At 32.1% G+C, this 27,158-nt stretch overlaps 3 protein-coding genes across 5 annotated transcripts; 1 reads left to right on the top strand and 2 right to left on the bottom strand.

The window, feature by feature from the left end:
• Positions 1 to 3,599: 3,599 nt before the first annotated feature.
• LOC137834769 (cycloartenol-C-24-methyltransferase) lies at positions 3,600 to 8,708 on the top strand. The gene is made up of 14 exons (XM_068642950.1): positions 3,600 to 3,741; positions 3,834 to 3,952; positions 5,473 to 5,539; positions 6,036 to 6,109; positions 6,193 to 6,277; positions 6,373 to 6,428; positions 6,517 to 6,571; positions 6,915 to 6,962; positions 7,219 to 7,302; positions 7,527 to 7,643; positions 7,742 to 7,825; positions 7,937 to 8,062; positions 8,176 to 8,273; positions 8,413 to 8,708. The coding sequence occupies exons 2-14, from the start codon at positions 3,888 to 3,890 to the stop codon at positions 8,486 to 8,488; spliced, it is 1,035 nt and encodes a 344-aa protein (XP_068499051.1). The 5' UTR covers positions 3,600 to 3,741; positions 3,834 to 3,887; the 3' UTR covers positions 8,489 to 8,708.
• A 790-nt stretch (positions 8,709 to 9,498) lies between these two features.
• LOC137834768 (amine oxidase [copper-containing] gamma 2-like) lies at positions 9,499 to 12,966 on the bottom strand. Its single transcript, XM_068642949.1, has 4 exons — positions 11,584 to 12,966; positions 11,059 to 11,172; positions 10,125 to 10,672; positions 9,499 to 9,987 (listed from the first exon to the last, which is right to left on the bottom strand). The coding sequence occupies exons 1-4, from the start codon at positions 12,904 to 12,906 to the stop codon at positions 9,777 to 9,779; spliced, it is 2,196 nt and encodes a 731-aa protein (XP_068499050.1). The 5' UTR covers positions 12,907 to 12,966; the 3' UTR covers positions 9,499 to 9,776.
• A 7,815-nt stretch (positions 12,967 to 20,781) lies between these two features.
• Positions 20,782 to 26,047, bottom strand: LOC137834767 (amine oxidase [copper-containing] gamma 2-like). 3 transcript variants are annotated; one of them, XM_068642948.1, is made up of 5 exons: positions 25,655 to 26,047; positions 23,660 to 25,123; positions 23,105 to 23,218; positions 22,134 to 22,681; positions 20,782 to 21,162 (listed from the first exon to the last, which is right to left on the bottom strand). In XM_068642948.1, exons 2-5 carry the CDS (start codon positions 24,968 to 24,970, stop codon positions 20,952 to 20,954), a joined length of 2,184 nt encoding a protein of 727 aa, XP_068499049.1. In that variant the 5' UTR covers positions 24,971 to 25,123; positions 25,655 to 26,047; the 3' UTR covers positions 20,782 to 20,951. The 3 variants fall into 3 exon arrangements, with proteins under 3 accessions (XP_068499049.1, XP_068499047.1, XP_068499048.1); XM_068642946.1 differs by lacking the exon at positions 25,655 to 26,047 and adding an exon at positions 25,354 to 25,639; XM_068642947.1 differs by lacking the exon at positions 25,655 to 26,047 and adding an exon at positions 25,358 to 25,589.
• Between the last annotated feature and the right edge of the window lie 1,111 nt (positions 26,048 to 27,158).

Below are 27,158 nucleotides of genomic sequence, written 5' to 3'. Positions count from 1 at the left end.
ATAAACACGTTTTGGTAACTTTTTTGAATCATGTGTCTATTATATTTTCTTGTTTATTTCGACTAATGATCAAAGTGTGATTTTTGCATTTGATAAACTACACCTAATGTAAGTTTGACCTAAAATGGTTCGTTAAAAATATAAACTTAAGGATATAAAACACTTTTCTTTATATCACATTGACATATTTAAACGTTTATTTTATCCTTAGTTCTTTTAGTCCAAAAAGGTAATGTTAGAAGTAGATTTGCAACTCAACTAAATCACTTTGACTAACATATTCATGTTTACTTTAACACGTGATTAGATTATAATTTTAACGTTTAACCAATTAATAGAGATGCAAATCAAATACTTAGTTTTAAAATCATTTTGATAAAATATTTTTAGTATGTACTCACATGTTAGCCCTTTTTCTATGGTTAGTGCAAGTAATTGTAATATGAAATATAGAAAATATAAGAAAGAGAGAAAGATCACATAGTAATTCATATTGGTTCATATGTAGCAACATACTACATCTAATTCTGATAAACCAATTTAGTGTGTGAGATAAAAATATGTTTTTGAAAATATACAGAGATATTTATGTTTAAATGATAAGGTTACTGGTGGAATTTTATCTGTATAATTTTAGTAAAAGTATTGTTGGATGCCCTCGATCAAGTGAAGTATAATTTGAGTTACTTTATTAAATGTTTCATTTGATACTCTCGCCTAATAGAACTATTTTCGCTCAAGCATAACTATCGTATGATATCTTTATTTAAGTGATCTATACTTAGTTTGTCTGAATGTAATTATTGTATGTAGGTGTGTTATGTAGAAATGTTTGATTTTGTGATTAGGTGATTATCGTTTTTAATTAAATGTATTATATTCATGAAATGACATTATTATATATGAGGTGTGATGTTGAGGTTATAAAGCTGGGATAGTATATGGACCAAGGTTCTTTGTGAGTAATAAGCAAATATCTATGTTGTAACAAGGATTTTATAGCTTCGTGATGGCTTAGGTCATGTAGACTATGACATCTAGTGTGAGAAACTAAATGGACTATTGTATCGTCAAATTCTGAGAGTACATAAGAACATATTCCAAGGTTTGGATAAGAATACACTTTAAACTCACAGTGATCTATGTAGTTGAGGTTGCATACATGACGTGCTAAAATAGGTCAGGTGTTAAATCTCTGATGGAAAAATGCTTAATACAAGTATTCTAGAAGGTGTTAGTAGATATTCTTTGACGAATATCTTGATTATGGAAATTTATGTGTGATTCGTACATATGTGTGTGTGTATGATGTAAAGGATGATGTCATTTTATGTGTTTCGAAATTTGGATCTTATAAATTTATGCTCTTTTATGATCTTTTTGGTAACTTATCTTTGTGTTGGTTGTTCTTCATATGTGATAACATAAAAGTTTTGACTATACACCTAAATTTAAGTATAGTAAATGTTAGAGCTTCGTCTGGAAGGATATAAATATAAGGACACAATATTATTTTGTTTTTTTCTTTTCAAATGAACCATGTGTATATCACATTATCTTTTTTCATACCTTATATTAAGTGATGTTTTTTTTTTATATTAGAAAAATAAACCACTGAATATATACTATAAAAAGACATATATACCAATTAAATGTCAAAAGAAAAAATAACTAGTTAGTATATATTTTGTTTGTTTGCATATTCTCTGAATGCATATTTGATAGATTGAATTTGAAAATATTCTCAAATTTATATTGATGTTTCATTTAACTTCATCAATTAATCGTAAAAAATAATTATCTATGTTTGATTTGAAATTAAACAAAAAATAAGAAAAAATTAAAACAAGAAACATGAATAAAGTAAGTGCTTAATACTCAATTGCCACCTAAACCAACTTCTAAAAATAGGCTGATATTGATAAAAAAAATCATACAAAATTTTCAATAACAATTTAAGATGAGGTGATTCAGATCTAAAGGAAATGATTTTTTTTTAATTTCAAATATTTTATAAAAGTGTATTTGTAATTATAAAAAATTATATCTCTTTAATAAAATCAATTTTAATTTATTGCGAAGTTAATTTTTTTATATTTTCTTTCTTGAAAATATTTGTGAAATAAACTCTTACAATTAGTGGTACATTGTTGTAAGATGTTGAGTTAAGTACTTAGCCATTGAAGCATTCAAAGCAAAAATATCATATTGTTTAAACAATTTTTTTTCGAGAACTTTTAAAAGAGAAAAATAAGAAAAAAAATTAAAACTAAAATGAATTTATATATAAGGTAATTTATAAAGTTGTTTTTGAGATAATTTACAAAAAGCTCTTCCATGCAGTTTCACTAAATTTTTCTTTTTAATTTTATATAAGTTAGGGAAAATTTCATTTTAATCTTTTTTTATCCTAGAAGTTGAAATTGATAAATTTGTTCAATAAATAAAAAGGAATAATTTGATTTTTTAAAATATATAAATAAGATTATTTGAAATAATTTAAATTTGAATGTTATTGTTTGATTGACCATTTAAAAGTAGTATTGTTATAGTTGATATATTTTATTTAAAAAATTTATTTAGTGTATTTTCTAATGAGATGTGTAATTCCTTATAGGATTAAATTAATTTGTTTAGTGTCTATACTTTTAAAAATTATATCTTCTCATTTAAATATAATTTCTAACAATTTAAAAAAATTATCTTAAAAATGAACTAATTTTGATTTCTAACTGCAAAAATCATAAAGACCAAACTCCATATATAATAAATTGAAGTGACACTTATGAACTCCATATATAATAAATCATAAAGATTTAAGAATAAAGGGGAAACTTTCTTTTTTCATAATAATAAAATTATTTTTCAGGTTAAATGCATAAACAAATTATATATATATATATATATATATAAAATTTATTTATGTACGAGACGTTTTCGATCAATTAGTGTAAAAATCTCAAAATAAAAAGAAATATACAATAAATTATATAATTTTATTTTTATGATTATATACATTAAATAATAATTCATTATAAATTAGACAAAGAAACATAAAATAAATATATGTGTTTACTATAACATTAACATAATTCAAATATTAAATACTCATTCTCTTGCAAATATATTCTAGATTGAAAATCCAATCCTAAAACATGAAAAAGAAAAAAAAAGATAAAAAAATCAATCATTATTTAGTTTTACTAATCTTAAAGATTAATTGTTTTTTAGAAGTTAATCGTACATTCCAACGACTAATTTATTTTTACATTATTTAAAATGCATTCTTACAAAGTTTACATCGACGCATTATATTGAAACCTATTAATAATACAATATTATTTACAGTTTCGATGTACACAATTCATTATAAACTTTGATTATTTTTTTAAGCTATGGTAATTGTCTCACTATAAACTTCGAATCTTTTGCTTTATTTAATTAAAAAAATTGTGAGGGGACCCTATGATTATTATTATTATTATTATTATTATTATTATTATTATTATTATTATTATTATAATATTAAATAATATACTTTATTATAAGATATTATTGCCAACTCAACGTGGTCCTTCAGAATTTTTCGATCATGTAATTCACGCATCACATGTTTCGTTTTATTTAATTTAATTTAATTTTTTTTGCTTACTTTTCAATTTTCTATATAACACTTCCCTCATTGATTTTGTTCACCGTTCATAGCTTCCTCCGCCTTCCTTTTTCTCTCGCCATTCCCACGTGAGTCACTTTTCTTTTCGCTTTCTGTTTCTGCATTTTCCCCTTTCTCCATTCTTTCTCTTTTTAACGTAACTGAAATCGTTGCGTTCTAGATCGGAACGCGGTCGTTTTGAGCTCCACCGGCGCCACCGCAGCTTGCAGCAGCTATGGATTTGGCATCCAATCTCGGAGGCAAGATTGAGAAGACGGAAGTTCTCTCTGCCGTCGACAAGTATACACGATTCTCTCTTCTTGCTTTTAATTTCTTTTCAGTGAAATTAGGTGGTTGCATTGTGATTTCGGACTCCGAGTATGAGGTTTCTTTGTTAGTTTCTTCTCACTTGTAGAGTGGCCTCTTTTTTATGGATAGTGCGCTGTAGAGGATTTAAGTACGGTGATAATCGTTAATTAGAAAGCTAATTAGAAAATCAGTGGTTAATTATAATTAATTTTAGAATTTTCTGTATATGTATTTGAATTATCACGATTTTCGCAATTATTGATTTTCTAATCAGCTTTTGGGAATGTGGAGGAGTCAAATCCAGCTTTGCGAGTGCTTGAGAATCTTTCGGGGGCTTTGATCTGGTTTAAAGGAGCTTGTTGCGGGACTGTAGGCTGAGAAAATTTGGGGACTATATTTAGTTTTATAAAGAAAGAAAAAGAGTGGGTTTCGGTGAATTTTTTATTCATTAAAATAATATGCTTGTATTTGTAATTATTTGGATGGAGAAATAAATATTGAATCTGACAATACAGGGGGTTGAGTAATCTATAACTGTGGATATGAGGGATCGATTTATTTAAAGAAAATAAAAAATGCTAGGGGATGGGGATTGATGAATTTTTTAATATGAAAAAGCTAGTTCTGGTTTTGTTAATGCAAATGAAAGAAAAACAAGAGTCAACAGTCCTCTGGTCCGATCTGATGTGCATTTATTAAGATGTTGGGGTTGGGACTAAAAGCTTTATGGTCTTACGTGGAATGTTTTGGACTTCATTGAAAGTGAATCATTTCTGGGTCCACCCTGTCCCTTTTAGCTCGTGATTTTCACCTAAAGTAAAAGTAACGGCAACTTGACAGTGATACAGGTTTAACGAAACTTAAAAATGATTTCAGATTTCTGGCAGCTAAGCAAAGATCTCTGATGATAATTGCGAATGTGCAAGGTGGAATGAAATTGAGCAATTGCTTCAGAATTTTACTAGCTAATATATATATATATATATATATATATATATATATTTGTTTCGATGTTCGATTATTTTGGCTTGGATAAAAATATCGGACAGTTTTTTTGGCAAAATTATGAAGAGAATGAACTGTGAGATTTACCTTGGCGAGTCTGAAGTTTCTAATTTGTACATTATAGTCTGTTTCATTATTTTATTAAACTAAGGAATCATGAATACTTAAAAAAACATTGACAAGTAAAAGTGAGGAAATTTTAGTATTATGGATTGCAATTAGATGCTGATTGGCTACACTTGAATTCACGAGCTCATACGAAAATTTTAAATTATATTTAGGGTATTTATTTATATGTGGACGTGTAAATCATGGATGTCTATGTTATTTTATATAATTACACTGCTATATGTGGTTCTATAGGCATTCCCATTTATGAGTTTGTTGTTAACCATTGTAGCTGGTGCTTATGGCTAAGAAAAAAAATTATGGCTGTTGTTATGATGATAATTTTTCATTTTCTTTTTGAACATGAAACTTATAAATGTATTGATTTTATGGATCAGGTATGAGAAGTATCATGTTTGCTACGGAGGTGAAGAGGAAGAGAGGAAAGCTAACTATACTGATATGGTGAGAGATATTGATATTAACAACCTTTAGCTTCTATAGCTCTAACTTTCTTTTTTAATGCCTACGGTATGCCTGGCCTCATTCTTTCTGATTTTTCTGCTCACTCTTTCTACAAATGGGAAACGATTTTTTTTTTCTTGAAATACTAAGATTAGAAGATGCTAACAAAATATCTTGTTTATTTTTTAAAACTTGAAAAAATTTACAATTTTTTGTGTAGCTGTCTAATTGATAGGAGGCAAAATCTGAACCATATTTTTGAACATTAGGTCGTTAGATTTATTAAGCCAACCTCATGTTCAAATGATAAAATTATAGTAATATTTTTCTTTTTAATTATTAATGAATGTTTACCATTCCGTTACAGCTATCTTCTTTGATCATAAGTGATGCTCTATAACTTGACTAGTGAAGTTATGGAGTAATGTGTTTTTGTCTCAGTTATAGTCAATTTGATTATCTGCAAAACGTTGATAAGATCTGCATTCGTCTTCAGGTGAATAAATACTATGATCTTGTTACCAGCTTTTATGAGTTTGGCTGGGGGGAATCTTTCCATTTTGCTCACAGGTGTCCATTTACTTAATTTAGCACTAACAAATTGAAGAATTTTCTATTACATTGATCATGTTGATAATTTTCTTCTCTTGCAGATGGAATGGGGAATCTCTTCGGGAGAGCATCAAGCGACATGAACACTTCCTTGCTTTACAACTTCGACTGCAACCAGGGCAGAAGGTTTTCCTATGTTCAATAAAGCAAATAAGCAAGCCCATATCTTACTTACAGTAATTTAATATTAAAATTTAACGAGCCTTCATAATTTGTTTTAGGTTTTGGATGTTGGATGTGGAATTGGGGGACCATTAAGAGAAATTTCTCGATTCAGGTTAAACAAGATTGACTTCATTTAGGCTTCTTTTTCCTTTACCTTTCCCTGATTACTGGCTAACAAAAATGAAGGGGTACCTGTGCAGCTCAACTTCAATTCTTGGGTTGAATAATAATGAGTACCAGATAACAAGAGGAAAGGTATGTGTTAGGAAATTAAGTGCATTAAAGCTAACAATTATGAGGTGTAAATTAATGCATTGACATAGTTAATAATCACACCTAGTTGTTATAGACTTTATTATACTGTGGTAATGTTTATTCTGGCAAAAGATTGATGCATTGTTTAAGTGTTAATTTTACTAATGTACTTATGAAAGTCATCATTTATTAATTTAATATGCATAATCTGTCATGTTAATTGTTGAAAGCCTTTTAGATGAAGGAATTGTTTTTGGATTCTCAATATGTTTTGAAAGAAATACCGCATTAAATTAAAATTTCTACACACTTTGATCACTAACAGTTTTTTGCTAATTAACAGGAACTCAATCGCATTGTGGGACTGGACAAGACTTGCAATTTTATCAAGGTTGATTTCTGTATATCAATTATTTCCTTTTATGGAGTAGGAGGCCTTTTATTTCAGAACTTATTGATCCATTGTTTTATAAAATTGTTCTGATCCAGTTATAAATGTTACATTGAATATGGCTTATTTTGTGTTGGGAAAAACTTATAATCAAATGATAAAAAAGGCTATTGTAAATTAAACATAACCAAACATGTTGAAGGGGGATATTGATTTGAAATGGTAGTTAACATGATCATCGTATTTGATAATGCAGGCCGACTTCATGAAAATACCAATTGCAGACAACACTTTTGATGCAGTGTATGCGATTGAAGCCACTTGCCATGCTCCAGATGCTGTATGTGACAATATTTTATAATCTAATGGGCTTAACATGCTAATTCCCCCCCTACTAAAACTTTCTATCTGCCTTCATTTACCTATAAATTGTGAAGTACTATGAAGCAACTTGAATGTGGTCTGCATGATAGCATGAAGTGCATGTGTTAATTGTGAATCTATAAAATGGCGTCTATAATTTGTATTGGCTGACTCTTATTTCTCGTGCCATGGAATGGATAGTATGGATGCTATAAAGAGATTTTTAGAGTGTTAAAGCCTGGTCAATATTTTGCTGCTTATGAATGGTGTATGACCGATAATTTTGATCCCCAAAATCCAGAGCACCAAAAAATCAAGGTATGTTACAGCGGTGTAGATTGAACTTAGATTGAGGTCTATTAGGTCTGTTGAAGCCTCTTGGTATGTAACTAAATCGATAAAATTCCTTGTTACAGGCACAAATTGAGATTGGTGATGGGCTTCCAGACATTAGATTGACCACTAAGTGTCTTGAAGCTCTGAAGCAAGCAGGTTTTGAGGTGAACATCAATTTCTTATTAGTCGTCATCTTTTCACTGTATTGGTTTCTGTATATCCAATAATTGAACCTAACTGGCTAAAGGGGGATTCTCTCCTTTTTGGTATAAAAGGTAATATCGGAGAAAGATCTAGCAGCTGACTCTCCTGTTCCATGGTACTTGCCTTTAGACAAAAGTCATTTCTCACTGAGTAGCTTCCGTCTAACTGCTGTTGGGCGACTTTTCACCAAAAACATGGTAAATATCATCTGTAAATTTATTCTACTTGTAATTTGATTGTATGTTGAGAATTTTAGGATTCGTAAGTCTTGTTACTCATTCAATATTGGTTGGTGGCGACAAATTTATAGGTGAAGGTTCTGGAGTATGTTGGACTGGCTCCAAAGGGTAGTCTAAGGGTTCAAGATTTCCTAGAGAAGGCTGCGGAGGGACTAGTTGAAGGAGGAAAGTAAGTTTGGCATCTGTCCCATTCATATGATATTTATGGATATAATAATTCCTCAATACTGATTCATAAATTACAAGATCTAACACTAACATGTCTTTCTGGAGCAAATGAATATGACTTGCTTTTGTCTCTTTTCCAGGAAAGAGATTTTCACACCAATGTACTTCTTCTTGGCACGGAAGCCTGTTTCAGACACTGATCCAGACAGTAACTAAACTGGTTGTACAAATAGGTTACTGTTGTTTACTGAGATTTTGTTAGGGTGAATCGCTTCTTTTTGCCCTTGTGGCCCTAGTTTCCTGCTGTTTCCAGTTGCTTGTTTTTCTTTAGGTTACCTAAACTTTTGGCTGCTTCTTCAATGAAGCAGTGTACTTGTTCTTATCCTACATTCTACTTTCTTCTTTTATTCTCTTCAAAAGTACAAATTTAAATGCACTCATTACTCTTCTACTTTTATCCTTTCATTTTACTCTTCCAAATATATAAAAAAAAATACTTTTGTTTTGATGTATATTCTATTTTATTGCTGTAGTTATTACTATTATTTTTCTTCTATAATTATATTTATGCTTTTCAAATCAGCTATATTCTTCATTACACCAAAAACTCTCCACTCTTTATTATTTAATTACTATAGTATTTTTTTCACTATTTTTTTAAAAAAGAATATAAAGGTATCACCTCAATTTTGTTTAACTTAAATTTCGCATTTGTTAGACATGTGGGAGTTTATAATGTGGATTGATTAAAAAGTCATTAGAACCAAATATAAACTTCATATATAATTAAGTTGGTTTGGATAAACTTTATATCACGTCAATTCTTGCTTTCTTTAATATACTAATTCTAATATTCTTTGAAATTAAAATTTATCTATTTGTACAATAATAAAAATTTGATTATACAATAAAAACAAGAGGTTGTAATTTAATTATTTTTGTAATTTATCTACAAGCGTTAATAATTTTGAAGTTTTTAGATTTTAACAGAAAATTTTAGATAAATGAGTTTGTGCTCTTTCTCCTTCTATATTACTCATCTTTACCAATGTATCATTCCTAACTTAATATTCGAATTCTTCATAATCACCAACTCAAGTGAGTTTTTATACATTCACACCCTTCACTTGAAAGTGTTTTACCATAAATCTTTTCTTTGTATAACACTTTTGAAATAATAAACAATTGATAGATTTGTTTAACAATAAAAAAAAACACAAGAATAATAACAAGAAGAAAGAAAACAACTTTTTTATAACGGAGGGTATATATATACAATATTTCTTAATGCAACGTATATCACATACACAAAGAATTCTTTATATATAGAACTAAAGAAACAAAATAACAGAAAATAACTAAAACAGTTAACACAACATCATCTAATACAATTATTACTAGACGCTCTATTAATAGACAATTTTATCTATTCTTCAACAGACTATCGTGATTTAAGAGCCAAATATACCACATATACATAGACTAAAATCCAGCTGATGGAATCTTAAGCTGAATCATGAGCTTTACAAACCGGTAAATCATTTTTGAAATTGGGAGGCACACTGAGGATTGGATTTCTCTCGAAGAAATTAACAGGCTTCAGATCAAAACTTGATGACACAGTAGGCATGACAGGGTAGTCCTCTTGACATGGTATGTGATGGAATCCAATTGTGTACCACAACACAATGTCCTTATTCTCAATTGGACGATCCCTGAGTATTAAAATATCAACAGTTTGTGAATTGTATAACAGTGACATCTTTTACCAAAATGTGACATTATTCATGATTATAGAATAGGCACTGAAACATGACATAAAAAAGGTAGAATGATGAAAAGAATGTGTAACCTGTCAGACCAGACTTGAAGAGTATCATCTCCTTTGCTCTGATAAACGAATAAGCCACCAGCCCATTGCTCAGTCTTGTTGTATGGAGTGACCCATATCTGATTGTTGGTAAAGGCTGCTCTTTTCTGTGGTGGGTCTTCTGGATCCAGCAGGCTAGCTGCTGTGCCACCTGGAACCAATTTATACCCCACAGGGTTCCCTACCCTTGTCTTCTTCAATGGGTTCACCACATGAAATTCTGATGGCTCATACAGTTTCAGTCTTATTTGAGCTTCTTTCTCTGTCTTTGCCACTTCTTTAACAGCTTTTAAATAACTCTTTCTGGGTGATTCTCCTGAACTCGTCTCTTCCTTCTTCATTTTCACCCTAACAAATGAATTGTCTGAGCCATCAACGTCCATGTCTAGGTAATATGTGACATAGTGATCATGGATCACACCAATAATATTTTCACTCAAAAGGGTTCCATAAAGATAGTCGTTTTCAGGGACTTGGTCCATATTCTCATAGGTAGTTCCTTTCACCATCAACATACCACTCAGTCCAACCTGCATCAGACAAATGCCTATGTATTATATTATGATAAACTACTAAACACATATATATGAAGAGAAACCGTGATCATCAATATAGAAAGGTTAACCCATCTTACCGTAGTGCATAATTATTTGTTGTCTCATCATGCCTTATTCTAAATGGCAAAAAAACCCAAGTTACTGGTTTTTATCATATTTTCTTTGTTTATGTATCAATATGTTCCCAAAACTTTTGAAGTGAATATAGGAGTGGGTGCTTGTGTTGTGTGCATAAACTTTTCAAGGTGTATCACATCAAATTTCGATCGGTTTCTAATACACATGCCTGCAAGGTTATGGGACTGTCATTAATCCTAAAGAAGAATATGTTGAATTAAAATTGAATTTTCTTGGCTAACCTTTGCTCTGATTAGCCCATCGGTTTGAAATTCCCAATCCATGATGTAGTCATAGTTTCCCAACGTTGCTGCCATCCTAACCACTAATGTCACCTTTGGCCTTGATTCTGTAACCTGTCACCACAGCATGTACCCAAACAAAGTTCAGAGATAAAATCCATTCAACTATGTATAGAGTGAACAATCTTTAATGAACACGCAGCTACAAAATAGTCAAAATTCATAATTTAAGTGTCCATCCATAATTAGAAACTAACAGTACGTGGGGGTTTGCTTTTAACAGTCTGTTTTTGGATTATAAGGTCTTTAACGTTCATTATGTCAAACCAAGCACACACTTAAGAGGTTGGAAATAACACTCCTTGTGATCTATAAGACACTCCTCATATCAATAACTTGTTAACGTGGACTTTAAGCTTAATTCAATCCTATAAAATCGATTTATAATCTGAGATTTGGATCTAATTTTATGAAATTTATTTATATCTAATGAGTGTGGGCCACTGTTATGAGAGTTAAGCTTACCCTGAGGCCAGTGATGGGGCACTCAGCATGTCTCCAAGCAATGTCACCAGCATAACTCTCAAAAATGCAAATCATGTTGGGTTGGAGATAAGGTGTTCCATCAGAAGAGGCAAAGACACCATCCATATAGTAAGCATTCCGAGGGCAATCATTCAAGGGGTTTAAAGGCATTGCCTGCAATCCATACTCACCTGCATCCATGTACGTCTTAAAGTACCACCCTTCTGTGGGATCCATATAAGGCACAAATAGCTCAGATGTGAACCCTTTGTACATCACATTTCTCAGTTTTGATGTGTCAGGGTCCCTCACCTTCACCTGTGAGATTATGGTCCCAGCTCTAGGGTCAGGTCTCACGTGAAATTCCCAGTTTGCCCATTTCACCAAGTGCCCATCAACACTAAAGCTTGGACCTTTTGGCTGCTCCAAAGATATTGGATTCAGCAGCCGCAACTCCCCATTGAGCTTCTGAATGGAGTAACGGTAATCAGTGTTGGAACCATTAGCCACAGGGATGTTTTGGCCATCATCTGAAATAGCCACCACCTCTTTTCTATCCATGTCAACCAAAGCAGTGACACCCTCAATCGGTTTCATGTAGAAGTTCACAGTGCCTTCTTTGGAATAGCACTGCACCTTCATCAGCCTTCTGTTCTCCTCCTCTGCTTTCTCATACCACCCTGAAGAGATTGGCAAGCATACCAGCTCTGCCAAATCGACACCACGTTTGGTGAACAAGCTGTTGAACTGAGGGGACCTGAGGGGAGCCTCTAGCACTCCCAACAGGTCCTCTGCAGTGACGATGGGGTACCCAGAAACCGAACCGGTTTCGTGGCTTGTCACCTTGTCAGTTTCGAGGTCAACGGTGAGAACATGAGACACACCCTTGACAAGTGCCACCACGGAAGCCTTCCTAGGCAAGAGGGGATCACCCTGTTTCCATTTTTGGACAAGCTTTTTGTCTGGTTCTTGAAGGACAATGGAGTTGAGAGTGTAGGGTGACGAGGAGTTGAAAAGAGGGATGGAAGAGAGGATGGTGCGGATGTTGTTGAACTCTTGGATGGTTAGAGGGTCAAGAGGGTGTTGGGGGGTTTGTGATTCATGGTAGAGGTGACGATCATAGGAAGGGGATGATGGTTTGTTGATAGGATTACTCTGTGATGATGAGAAGAAGCGATTGTTTGAGATGCACCATGTGGAGTATAGGTTGCAGTGCAGAGGGTCCTTGTTGGGAAGTGATGGAAGTTGAAGGGTTGTGAGAAGTAGTAGCAGTGCCACTCCGATTGGAAGAAGTAGGAAGCGCCACCAGTGTTTGACTTCCATGGATGGATAGATAGATGAAAGTGGTGGGAGTTGGAGGGTATATTTGGTTTGGAAGAACAACTATTTGAAAGCTATATATATATCATAAAAAAATTTATTTCACCCATCTTTCAACCTACGCCCTAATAAATATTAATACTTTAATTATTTATAAAAATTATAAATTTTTTAATTTTAAAATATTTTGCATTTTGTTTGTATTTTTATTAAGGAGGTTTTTTCTCTTCTTTTTTAATTTTTTTATTATAAATATTAGTATTTATTGTGGATGTAAGATGGAGCAAGGTATCAAAATATCATAACCCATATATCATACATAGTCATACGGATACTCATACGTTACGGATATCGGATATGGATACGAATTTATAAATTATATAAATTGATAATAAAGATTTATATGTACAAATATATTCCAGTTTTTTTACCAGTATTTCTCCTTTTTAAAATTGTGTTAGAATCGTGGTAGAATCGTCATAAATTCAACAAATATTTTTTGAATTAGACACTTCATCAATACATGTTCTACGAGTGTCGATGTCTGATATTTAAGAGGCATGTACAGGCCTCATAGTTTGAAAGTGGTTGGATATGACAACTAATTCAGAGATAAAGACATCGTATTAATTTATTTGTAGAAGTTTCGCAAAGTAAAGTTATTAGAAAAAAATTAGATATATTTCTACCGAAAATAAACTCAAGTAGTGCAACTCGATGAGGACTCGTTCCTCATGGAACGAGCTTTTAGTTGGTCTCCGGATGGACCGTTATGAGTCCTTTGGATTAGTCGCATAACTATTATTCACTACATTTAAGACTCATTGATTAGGTCGTTTTACTCATGATGGTCATTGGCAATAAATGCTTGGTTAAGGGATGCATACAATCACCCTAACTCTTTGGCATTCCCAATCTTATGGCTAGTACGTACACAAGCCTAGGTCGACCATTGATTTCGAGTAATGTCTGTTAATTAGTTCAAGATTGATAAAGTTTTGTCGATGTTCGTGTCTGAACCTGGATTAGTATTGTTGATCCAATGACTATTTGATCTTGGTGAGTTATCTAACAGTTTGGTATGAGGTAGCAAAATATACCAATGAAGACACTGCTCGAAATCTTAATCAAGGGTGTCTAAAAACACTTTGTAGAAACATTTTATAAATAGGTGCTTCAGAATTTAGAGTTGTTCCGTCAATAACACCAGGAAAACATCTGAGTTCGGAGAGTGCAACTTAGTGAGGACTGGGTGCGGTCTCCAATGAGAGAGGGAGGTCCACCTGCAAAGACTCTCATATGCTTAAGTAGGAGCAAAAAGATGATAATAAATTCATAACAAATAGTTAAGAGTAGGAGTATATAATAGAGTTTAGTGTGTCCTCTTACCAATAGAGTCATCAACTATTTATAGGTCTTGTTGACTCATACCATTAAGAAAAATATTGAATCATCATCATAAAATATAAATGAATTTCATAAAAGTAATTTAGAATCGCTAATAACTTATAACCAATTTATAATCTGATTTATATATTTTAAATATAATATTAAATGAATAATTACTGTCTAAGTGTCTTAAATATTATATTAAATAAGTGATATGAAGTAATAGAAGGGTATGTAGAAGATATAAAAACTTTATATTAATGAGAAATGAACTTTATATTAATGAGAAATGGTGTATGATATTGGTAATTTTGTCCCAACTGGGAGACTTTCCTTTTTCAAAAGGGTGACGATGGTTTCACACCATCATTTAATGTTTTATTTATATTTATTATTATTTTTATTTTAATATAATATATAAAAGTAGTTATTACAAAAGTAGTTATTAAGTGAATGGTTGTGAGATAGTGACTCACAAGAGTAACATGTACCAGACATTACCGGTCGGAATTTAATTATTGAAGAACTGAATTTTGGAATAGTTTAATATTTTCTTTTTTTTGTTGTTGTTAAAAATTAAGAGAACAAATTTAGAAATAAAAAATAAAAAATAATTACTCAGAAAATAGATTATGTAGAAAAATGTTCATTTTGAAAAATAATAATTTAGACAACTGATTATTTAGAAAAATATACATTTTTAATTTTTTTTGGAAAACTGATTATTTTGTGAAATAATATTTATATATATATATTAAAAAATAATTCTTAAACTAATTATTTGCAAAATATTTTTTGCAAAATATTTTTTAAATAAAATTATGTGTTAATTTTTTGTGTGTAGAAAATATATATTAAAATCCTTTTATAAAAATCAATATTTATAAAATTATTTATTTAATTTTGTGTTGAATTAAAATATGTAGTATACATTTTGATTTATTTTAAACTAAAAAATAGAAAATAAAGAAAACCTAGCAATAAATTAAACAAGTAATTCAAATATAAAATCTTTAAATGTTATTTAAAAAAATTGTAAATAATAAAAAAAAATTGCACCTAAAAGATTAATGAAAAAATTGATTAAGTAAGAAAGTTAATTCTTTTTATTGTGTAATTATATTTAACATATGAAAATGTGAATAAATAAAAATTTATGTTTAATAAATATGATAGAAGAAATTAGAAAACTCATTAATGCATGTTGAAGGTTCATAACAACTCTTAGGTAAACTTTGTCCTGAACTAATTCATGGCCATAACATGTTATGTTGTTAGTGGGTACTTGAAATATAAAAAACAAAGTTTGACATGACTTGTAATAGGTTGGACAATTTGTAAAATGATTCTTTCAAATTGATGTAAACATTCTCAACAAGTTGCTGCTTTGCCAACCAAACATTTATTATGTCAAGTGTATCCTCTTGGAAGATTTTATATGTTCAATTATAGTCATAAATGGTTTTGATGGATAACATTCACAATTTCACAAATATGTTGTGAAATTATGTGTGACTCTAACCTATTGTGATTCTATGAAATAAGAGCATTGTTAGTTGTAAAAAGCTTGTAAATGTAAAACATTTAACAATAAAGTTTTGATAATTTCATGCTTAATTAAAATAAATAATATACATAAGTATTTAAGTATAATTAAATAAAACAAATAAATAAATTTAAAGATAAATTTGGATTTGATATAAAATCATATGTATAAGTAAATGATTTATTATTCATTTTTATGTTAATATGTATTACTGATGGAAAGTTTATCATTACAGACCAAGGTTGTTGAAACAATCATTTATTGTGTATCTTGATGTTTGACAATAAAATCATCGCTTTGGACAACTTTATTTCTTAATGTTCATTTCAGTTTTTGATGATTTTGAATGACTTTTAGACTTTTTTTGTTGTTGTTGGATTGAAACAAACTTGTGAACCTTCATGTGTTGGCTAGTAATTTTTGTGTCTAAAATCATAAATCAAATTGTCGTAGACTTTATTCACTTCACCCAACATGTACACAAGATTGATGTACGTGTTGGCATGCAACATGATATGTGAAGTTTCAAGAACTTCCCACAATCACATCACCTAAATTTTTCAGCTAGTCAAACCTTTATTGGGTTGACCATCTCCTTGACCAATAACCTTGTGTTGCTTTTGTCAAATTCAAACACTTTGTGAGTGTTTAATTTTGAATAAGAATATTTTAATGTCTTTGATGAAACTTTAGAATAGACATAATCAACATTAATTATCGTGATCACTTTCATCCATCTTTATGTAAAAGTTTGTTCAATTTGGTATATGTAGCAATGAATGTGGATAATATCATAAGATTCCTTTTTGTTAGGATTGAATTGATGAATTCAACTATGTTGATTGTCAAGTGACCTCATCATCTACCTTCATCCCATGCAAGTACCTCTACGGATTTTGTCAATTCAATTTGTTGCTTATAAATTGACTTTACTAATTATATTGCGAAAGTAGTTTACGCAAGGCTCTGTCATTATATATGTTGCATATAAAAGCAAACGAGTTAAGTTACAAAGTGATACATTTAATTTAACAATGTTGTTTTGAAAGAATAAGTGTCTACCCATATTTACAAGGTCTTTATTAAGTGTTGCATTCTTGAACCGCCTCGTGAACTTTTGTGCAATGTGTCCAATGCAATGCAATGCATCGAGTTACCTTCATTCTATCCACTCTCATCTCTTGTGTATGCACTATGAATGGAGTTGTGACAGTATGAAATTAAGCACAATCCATCCCGAGGTGTGGCATACTGATAAGTGTCATATTTCAGTAATATTTCATATTAAAAAACATACACTTATGAATATTTATTTATAAAATAACTATAATTTAACTCCTAATTTATTAATTTAAACTTTTTTACATATTTTATGATTATAATATGAATAACAACGATTTATTCCCAAATTTGTATTAATTTTAGGATTAGATGCAAAAATGGAGGTGAAAGGGCTAAATGAGAATAGACCAGACGAAAAGGGAAAGTTGGAATATTCAAAACTCGTCCGAACTCACCCATGCAAGATCACTCTAGAGCAATTCGGCCAAGGCTTGCCCAGACGAGTTCACTCTAGAGAAGTTGGGTTTTTTCTCGTCAAACTCACCCAAGCAAGTAATAACTCGCCTAAGCAAGAAGTCACTTGACCCAAGCTCAACTAAGTTAAATATGAGGCGTGAGACATAACCCTAAACATCATTGGGAGAATAAAAGAAGATAGAAAACCCTAGAAGAGGAGTTGTCAATGAGAAACATCCTGGATCTTTTTTTCTTGTTTTCCATGCTTGTAATGGTCAACATGAATGACTAATACTTCCCTTTGGAATTCAAAGTAATATGTTCAAACTCTTATGTATTGAGGTGATATTTATCTATAATATTTTAGTTCTTGATTGATAATTGGTATTATAATTTTATTCTCAAACCTTGAATTATTCATGAGTTTGATCCTTAAATCTGACTTGATATTAGTTATAATAATATGACCTAAATGATAATGTTTAATATATTTGAATGCTAGGGATAAATTTGAAATGTTAATTTCTTTATAACATCTGTTTGTAATGATAAAGAACTTTATAAATATGCGAGGAATCAATATTTAGGAGACTCTTTTTTATAAGTGCGTCAATATCAATCAAGAATGAGTTATAATTTTATTCTAAAACCTTGAATTTTTCATGATTTTGATCCCTAGATCTGACTAGAAAGTATTTTTAAGAATCTTACCTAAATGATAATGTTTAACATATTTGAATGTTATGAATAGATTTGAAATGTTAATTTCTTTATAACAGTTGTTCGTAATGATAAGGAACTTTATAAATATGTGAGGAATCAATATTTAGAAGACTCTCTTAATAATTTTGTAAACAAGGAATTGATATGAATAATTTTTGTAAGTGCATCAATAACAATCAAGACTGAAAATTATAATCTTTTGCAAAAGTACATACGAGTGAGAATGATGAATCTCAATCCCAATTTTCTCAATTGAATCAAACAACTATTTACTTTGCTTTATTTACATTCTTGCAATGTCATACACAACAAACTTCCAACCAATTTTAGATATTGTTTTTTATATAGTGAATATTATGCTTGAAAAATCAATTGTTCCTTGTGGATTTGATATTCGTTCTTAGAGACAAATTTATTACTTCTGACACGGTACACTTGCCGTAAAATAGTCATCATATACCTACTTAGGGTGTTTAGAAAGAAAAAACTAGCTTCAATTGTTTCACCGTCAACCACAACAAAGGTGATCAAGAGTATGTTTTCTTCTCATCATGTGTCACTCCGACTGCGAGGATGCCTCTGTATTTGCTATAGAGAAATGTGTGTTATCAACTTGTACCAGTGGTTTGTAGAACCGAAACCCATTAATGCGTGGCTTGAAGGTCCATAACAATATCTTGAAGTAGACTTTCTCTTGAACTAACTTCTCGCCATAATATATTGGTTATGCTGTCATTCGTTACTTGAAATCAAGAGCAAAGTTTTCCATGACTTGCTATAGGTTGGACAATTTTTGGAATGATTCTTCCCAATTGACGTAAACATTCTCAATATGTGCTCCATGCCAAGGTATTTTCGTTCTTCATTATTCCCTAGACGTTTTAGGGTTACATTAGGCTCAAAGAAGCCCAATTGTTACCCTAACTAGTCATTTTTAACCTTAACTAGTCATATTTTGCTATTGACCCAAATACAAGCCCAAAAACCTATACTACTTGGCCCAAATATTTGGTCCAATTATTTTAGGCAGTTTCTTCCTGCACCCCCACAATGTAATGCAAAGACAAAAATATCCCTATTATTTTTTAAAAACCCCAAAATGCACATAAGATCCACACTACTTTTTCTTCTTCCGGACAATGCAATTCGGTAATTTTACGAAATGGGAAATCCGCATTTACTTTTTTGCATTCTAGATTGGGAAATCCATAAATCTTTCGAATTGATAAATTTGTAAATCTTACGGATTGGAAAATCCATAAATCTTCTGGATTGGTGAATCCGTTAATCTTCCGGGTCCATCAATCCGTAACAAAAAATAGACTTCTGGATTCAGCAATCCAGAAATCAACAAGGTGCTTTCGAAACACCCTTTTATTTGAAAAAGAACACGAATCACTTCCGGATTAATGAATCCGTAGCACACTCCCAGATCCCGATATCCAGTAACCTAAAAAACTCTAGTTTTTCAAGTAAAAGGTGAAGGTTAGTTTTGGGATTTACAAAATTATGGGGGTACAGGAAGAAAAACGTAGGGGTGCAGGAAGAAGAAGCCATTATTTTATGCTACTAGGCCCAATACATGACCCATAAAATTCTAAACAACTTTATACAATTTATTTAAGCTAAAGCTTGACCAGAAAATAATGTAGACTAGTTAGCAAAACTCAGTCTTCTTGTGTTCTTCTAACCAAAACTCTAGTTTATATTTTGATAACTTGAAGGGCTTCTTGGATATGTTTGTACATTCTTTCACCTTAAAGTTGTCCTCTTGATTGGGCCTACAAAAATAAAAAAAAAAGCCTCATTTAGATCCATATTTACAGTTAAATCAATAAACAGGTCTTCATCCTCCTAATTGTATGGTTGTGTGAGGTTGGCAGGTTTTCTTTACAACGACTTCATACTTTGCCAACCAAACCTTTTTATATGTCAAAGTGTGCCCCAAAAGGACTTGATATGTCAAATTATAGTCACAATTGGTATTGATGGATCACCATCAACAATTTCATGAATATCTTGTGAAAATATGCATGACCCCAACCTATTATAATTATGTAACCTATTATGATTATGTGAAATAAGACGGGTTACACGGGTGTGAACTCCTTCTAAAAAAAGAGTTATATCTATTATGCACTAGCAATCAACTAACACTTATTTTTTTTTTAATGATTATAACACAAAATCTTTTATTTAGTAACATATAATCATTAATCATTATGTACAACAATAACTATGTTTTTTTTAGATTGAGTTGCTAAGATCGAAGTATCTTTACATATTTATATATTTTATATTTAAATATTTTAAATATTTATGAATATTATTATTCATAATATGAAACAATTTACAATTCAAAATTATAAGTTCTCCTGTTATGCATCTTGTTTCAACTATTATGTTTTTAAATAACCAATTAAATATACAAGCTAACTTTCAACTAAGTCTTTTCTTGAGTGGAGTATAAAAACTTCATTTTGATATGAAAAAAAACTCTCAATATGAGAGGTGTATTCTGCACACTATACCTTCTTTTTATTTACTTATGCTTTTTTTTTATGGTTTAGTGAAATGGTCATCTGATTAGAACAGAACCTTAATATATTTCATATGCTTTGAAGATCTTATAAAAAACATTTACTTCTTCATTACATTTTTTGGCACATATTTATGTTTGTCATAAAGAAAAGGCAAGAATGTTATAACTAAATAGGGAAAAAGTAATTTTGATATACATTGGGATTGGAGTCACATTCTAGAAATTTAACATGATAGTCCAATTTTGGCTGCCCAAACTAATTATTTAAATATGAGTTTTGGGCATACCCATTTTGTTCATGTATAAATAAAGCATGCATCTAATGGAATCTCAAGCTGAATCATGAGCCTTGCAAACAGGTAAATCTTCATCCAAATTGGGAGGAACTCCAAGAATTGGATTTCTCTCAAAGAAATTAACAGGCTTCAAATCAAAACTTGATGACACAGTAGGCATAATAGGGTAGTCCTCTTGACATGGTATGTGATGAAATCCTATTGTGTACCACAAAACTATGTCCTTATTCTCAATTGGACGATCCCTGCATATCAAACATCAAACACTTTCAGAATTTAACATGATGTCTTCACTGGTAAAAAAGTTCAGCATTTGGTGAGTGAGCACTTTCTCCAACCTATGTTTTTTGAGTACACGAAAGTTCATCTTTCCTTTTACTGATCCATGACGACACAAGATATGAAATGATAAACCAAAGTTTTCCTGAATTATCTCTGGTTGTATACCTCACAAACAATGATTTTAAATTGTTCTCCATTCTTATTTGCCAACATATAATGAGAATGACATGTAAGTATGAGTTGTATATCTCCAAATAAAGAGTAATTCCTCATGAACACGCATATGCATTCATGACTCTCACCTCTCCCAACACGTACTCTAGCATTCTTTTTCAGCACACTCTATACTTGGTAAAATTACTTGTCTCTCGTTTGTAATTTAGTGATCCTATTTATAAAGTGGTGATCTACAAGGATTTCAACTATTTGTCTCTGACTTCAAATTTAGTGGTCCTATTTCTTAAGTGAAGGATCTACATGAATTTCAACTAATTTTTCTCTCATTTCTAAGATATTTCTTAAGTGAAGGATCTACATGAATTTCAACTATTTTTCTCTCATTTCTAAGATCTCATGTCGATTAAAGATAATAACATTTTATAGCATATAAGTGGTTCTAAGTTGATTTTGTAAAATTGAATTAGGTGTAAAGTACATTTTCTAATATGATATCAAAGTCATTTAGAGTTTATTTTATAATGTGATATCAAAATCATTTAGAATCTATTTTATAATATGATATCAAAGTCATTTACCGTCTTGACGAGGTTTGTTCAGTTTTTTCTTAATGGTTAATGGTTCTGATTTCTAAAGTTATGGATCTACATGTACTTCAACTATTTATATTTCAGCAAATGTGACATTATTCATGATTATAGAATTGACATTGAAACATGACATAAAAAAAGGTAGAATGATGAAAAGAATGTGTAACCTGTTGGACCAGACTTGAAGAGTATCATCTCCTTTGCTCTGGTAAACGAATGAGCCACCAGCCCATTGCTCAGTCTTGTTGTATGGAGTGACCCATATCTGATTGTTGGTAAAGGCTGCTCTTTTCTGTGGTGGGTCTTCTGGATCCAGCAGGCTAGCTGCTGTGCCACCTGGAACCAATTTATACCCCACAGGGTTCCCTACCCTTGTCTTCTTCAATGGATTCACCACATGAAATTCTGATGGCTCATACAGTTTCAGTCTTATCTGAGCATCTTTCTCTGTCTTTGCCACTTCTTTAACAGCTTTTAAATAACTCTTTCTGGGTGATTCTCCTGAACTCGTCTCTTCCTTCTTTATGTTCACCTTAACAAATGAATTCTCTGACCCATCAACATCCATGTCTAGGTAATATGTGACATAGTGATCATGGATCACACCAATAATATTTTCACTCAAAAGGGTTCCATAAAGATAGTCTTTTTCAGGGACTTGGTCCATATTCTCATAGGTAGTTCCTTTCACCATCAAGATTCCACTCAGTCCAACCTGCATCAGACAAATGCCTACACATTAGCATAAACTACTGTGTACTAATTAAACAATACAAAAACATTATCATCATTCACCCCAAATCATAAATATGTAGTCACTATAGTAGTGCAAGTTGTCCATTTTGCTATAACCCAACATATTGTGTAAGGGATACATTATTGAAAAGGGTGCATAAAAGTGCGTTCAGGTCATCAATTAATGTTAAAGGTTTTCAGGAATCTTGGATTGCATCCATACTTTAAAAATAAAGTACCACGTAACTTGATTAGTTTATTATATAGATTGCTTTCAGGGAATTGGGATTGGATCCATGCTTTGAATATGTTAATGTATCACATCAAACGTTGATTAGTTTATTGTACACATGCCTACAAAGGTTTTCGGGAGTATCAATGCTGAACAATAATATATAGAAACCTTTGCTCTGATTAGCCCGTCGGTTTGAAATTCCCAATCCACAATATAGTCATAGTTTGCCACTGCAGCTGCCATCCTAACAACTAGTGTCACCTTTGGCCTCACTTCAGTAACCTGCCATAATAGCCCAAACCCAGAATAAAGTTGAGAGATAAATTCATTCAACTAAATCAGAACAACACATTTTTTTTAATCTGCAAAGAATAAATAAACTAAAATGAACTAAAATGAGAAACAGAAACTGATCAAAGTCAATCTACTCAATATCTGACCTATAGACATTCTTCATACTCTACATACCACCAAACCAATCCTCAAATCCTCAGATGAAAGGACTGTGAAAGGAGTGATAAGTGTAGCAAGGCATCCTAATTCATGATCATTGAACTTGCAACAAGAAAACAGTGGGAGCTTCATTTTAACTGTGTTTTGGATTGATGTTTTGGTGCACATGTTCCAAATATTCAAGCTACATATAGTAACTTTTGGCTAGAATCTGTGATATCAAACCTAACACAAACTTTAGTTTGAGGTTGGCATGAGAGAAAAGGTTACCTTGAGGCCAGTGATGGGGCACTCAGCATGTCTCCAAGCAATGTCACCAGCATAACTCTCAAAAATGCAAATCATGTTGGGTTGGAGATAAGGTGTTCCATCAGAAGAGGCAAACACACCATCCATGTAGTAAGCATTCCGAGGGCAATCATTCAAGGGGTCCAATGGCATTGCTTGCAACCCAAATCCATACTCACCAGCATCCATGTATGTCTTAAAGTACCACCCTTCTGTGGGATCCATATAAGGCACAAATAGCTCAGATGTGAACCCTTTGTACATCACATTTCTCAGCTTTGATGTGTCAGGGTCCCTCACCTTCACCTGTGAAACTATGGTCCCAGCTCTAGGGTCAGGTCTCAGGTGAAACTCCCAGTTTGCCCATTTCACCAAGTGCCCATCAACACTAAAGCTTGGACCTTGTGGCTGCTCCAAGGATATTGGATTCAACAGCCTCAACTCCCCATTGAGCTTCTGAATGGAATAACGGTAGTCAGTGTTGGCACCACTAGCCACAGGGATGTTTTGGCCATCATCTGAAATAGCCACCACCTCTTTTCTATCCATGTCAACCAAGGCAGTGACACCTTCAATCGGTTTCATGTAGAAGTTCACAGTGCCTTCTTTGGAATAGCACTGCACCTTGATCAACCTTCTATTCTCCTCCACTGGTGTCCCATACCACCCTGAAGAGATTGGCAAGCAAGCCAGGTCTGCTAAATTGACACCACGTTTGGTGATTGAACGGTTGAACTCAGAGCTCTTGAGGGGAACCTCCAGCACCCCCACCATGTCCTCCATAGTCATGATGGGGTACCCGGAAGAAGAGCCGGTTTCATGGCTGACCACCATGCTGATTTCGAGGTCCACAGTGAGCACATGAGAGACCCCCTTCACAACTGCAACCACAGAAGCCTTCCTTGGCAAGGGTGGATCACCCTTTCTCCATTTTTGGACTAGCTTTTTGTCTGGTTCTTCAAGGACCACGGAGTTCAGAGTGTAGCTGGATGAGGACTTGAACAGAGGGTGGGAAGAGAGGATGGTTCTGACCCTGTTGAACTCTTGAACAGTTAGAGGGTCAAGAGGGTGTTGAGGAATTTCTGATTGGTGGTCAGAAGATGATGGATTCTTGATCTCTTTAGGCCGTGCTGAAGAGTAGAAGCGGTTCTTTGAGATGCACCAACCAGAGTAGAGGTTGCAGTTTAGAACCTCCTTGTTGGAAAGCGATGGAAGGTGAAGCCAGCTAACAAGTGAAATCATTGCCACCCCAGTTAAGAGAACCAGGAAGCGCCACAATTTGTTGGCCTCCATGGATAGATATCAGTGGTGAGAGAGCTTGTTTTTGAAGTAGACTTTATCTTGAGAAAGCTTCACGTGAGTATATATTATGCAGTCAGAGACCTGAGAAATGGAGCAGAGAATATGGTGACGGTGGAAATTGATAATTGGAGGAGTCTCTGTAACCTGCACACAAAGAACCAACCACTAACGATAAAATGGATAAAAGAATCTTATGCAGAGAGAGACTTTAGCAGTTTATCAGAGTAGCAATTTTGTTTCTTCCCACAAGACTAAAATGACTCAAATAAGTTATTGTCTATCACAACGATCGAGGAAATGCATTCATAACACTATCTACCAAAAGGGTCATTCACAAACAAGTAAAACCACAATCCTCATAACTTTGGGGTTACCTACTATCTCTGTGTTCTTCTTCTACTTGCCCTATAAAATTCAACAAGTGAACTGAAATATGAAGCTAAGCTCAGACAGGTTTCTTAAATGATACGTATTATATAGGATCATGTTGTGTCCAGTATGTGTTACAATAGGAAGTCACCATAGGCCTATTTCTGATTTCTGTCTTATTATAGAGCAGATTTTATTCTTAAAAAAAGTCTGGTTAGATCAGATTAAGAAAAAAAAATGTATTTAAACTATCATTAATTTCAACTTTTAAGTAGAAGAATCATCAGAAATGATGCAGTTACTTACTTTAATAGTATAATAATATCAACCTTCTTAATGGTTGGAATCCATATTCATTAAGAACCAGATACTAAAAATCATTTTTATAAACACTTGGATCTTAACAGCATTATTCCCTTGATATGTATTAACTGGTTGTAAGCACTTGCTTGATCTTCATATTTGATGTTAATGAAAGTTAATAAAGTGATTAATGTTGTGGAGAGTTTGTATTGATAATGATAAAGTTTGAAAGGTCACGCATGCAAGTGAGGATTGAAAATATATGGTAAAGAAAACAGTTCTTTAGGCATTTCCATGGCGTTTTAGCAACACGACATGGGAAAAGTTAGGTGTCCCTGCACCAAAAATCAGAATGCGCAACTTCAACCCGTCACTATCGGAATTAAATTTTGATTTGACTAAAATCACTCTACATTCAATTTTAAGGTAGTGTCCGTTTTGAAGTGTTGGAACTCAAAAGACGTATCGGTGGATTGGAGAAGAAAGAAGTATATAAATTGTCTTTAACCTTGACTCTTCAACGATATGAGACTATATTAGTTTTGAACTCAATCACAATTTTGTTCTTAAAAAACGTTTTGATAGATTGAAGAAGAAATAAGTATATAAATTATCTTTAATCTCGACTCTTGAACAATATGAGACTATATTAGTTTTGAACTCAGTCGCAGTTTTGTTTTTAAAAGACGTCTTGGTGAATTGGAGAAGAAAAAAAGTATATAAATTGTCTTTAACCTCAACTCTTAAACCATATGAGACTATATTAGCTGTGCTGGAACACTATCTAAACTATTTTGAAATCTTATTTTATAAATTAGTGAGTTGCGTATAGTTTAATGAGATCGTTGGAACTACGCTACTATATCCTAAAAAAATATCCAATCTTGAAGTATCAACATGTTGAGTCTCAGAAAATGTGTTGAACATCTCATTTTTATTTCTAAAGCCATTAACTGATCTCATAAACATGCTTCTCTGCAATGGTTTCTAGTTTTTAAGAGTAGAATTATTTTGCATAGAAGTTTGAAAACAATGAGGTTGTTTGGTGCAGAACTTATCACATGAAGTGGCTGCATTTTTAGAGATGCATACAAAAATTTTGTCCTTAAATTTGGTACTCCTGTCCCTCCATCTTACAAGTTGCTGTCGGTTGTAGAGATGGAAGTCATCATAAGCACAAACTTCGAATGCAACCCCCACAAATAATTTAGATATGACATCTCATTTATCCCAAAACAATAGCATAATTGATTAACAAGTTTTTTCTTTTTTTGTTTTAAAATATTACTTAAATAATATGTAGTGAGAGGCTCAATATATTTGAGATTTTTTTTAGTATTCAATAATTTTTTTAAGACCTCGGATGCCTAATAAATTAATTTTTTTTGGTTGGGATGTTCCTATTGCCTTTTTATTTTGGGTATGAACAAAAGATTAAATAAGTGTTGTAAAAGATTAAATAAGTGTTGCTCGAGCTTTTCCTCATAATGTGACAATATATTAATGT

This window comes from Phaseolus vulgaris, chromosome 5 (assembly GCF_000499845.2).
Source record: "Phaseolus vulgaris cultivar G19833 chromosome 5, P. vulgaris v2.0, whole genome shotgun sequence".
In the NCBI taxonomy this organism is placed as follows: domain Eukaryota; kingdom Viridiplantae; phylum Streptophyta; class Magnoliopsida; order Fabales; family Fabaceae; genus Phaseolus; species Phaseolus vulgaris.
The sequence above is the reverse complement of the archived record's forward strand: the minus strand, read 5'-3'. Positions and strand labels throughout refer to the sequence as shown.

What these genes read in the sequence shown, in the direction of transcription:
- LOC137834769 (XM_068642950.1), top strand. Translation starts at nt 3,888, where the DNA reads ATGGATTTGGCATCCAATCTCGGAGGCAAGATTGAGAAGACGGAAGTT. An exon ending in GTTCTCTCTGCCGTCGACAA is followed by an intron (nt 3,953 to 5,472) that starts GTATACACGATT and finishes TTTATGGATCAG; the next exon opens with GTATGAGAAGTATCATGTTT. An exon ending in AGACTTGCAATTTTATCAAG is followed by an intron (nt 6,963 to 7,218) that starts GTTGATTTCTGT and finishes TTGATAATGCAG; the next exon opens with GCCGACTTCATGAAAATACC.
- LOC137834768 (XM_068642949.1), bottom strand. Translation starts at nt 12,906, where the DNA reads ATGGAAGTCAAACACTGGTGGCGCTTCCTACTTCTTCCAATCGGAGTG. An exon ending in GCCCCATCACTGGCCTCAGG is followed by an intron (nt 11,173 to 11,583) that starts GTAAGCTTAACT and finishes CTGTGGTGACAG; the next exon opens with GTTACAGAATCAAGGCCAAA. An exon ending in CTTCAAGTCTGGTCTGACAG is followed by an intron (nt 9,988 to 10,124) that starts GTTACACATTCT and finishes TTTAATACTCAG; the next exon opens with GGATCGTCCAATTGAGAATA.
- LOC137834767 (XM_068642948.1), bottom strand. Translation starts at nt 24,970, where the DNA reads ATGGAGGCCAACAAATTGTGGCGCTTCCTGGTTCTCTTAACTGGGGTG. An exon ending in ACGGGCTAATCAGAGCAAAG is followed by an intron (nt 22,682 to 23,104) that starts GTTTCTATATAT and finishes TGTCTGATGCAG; the next exon opens with GTTGGACTGAGTGGAATCTT. An exon ending in CTTCAAGTCTGGTCCAACAG is followed by an intron (nt 21,163 to 22,133) that starts GTTACACATTCT and finishes TTTGATATGCAG; the next exon opens with GGATCGTCCAATTGAGAATA.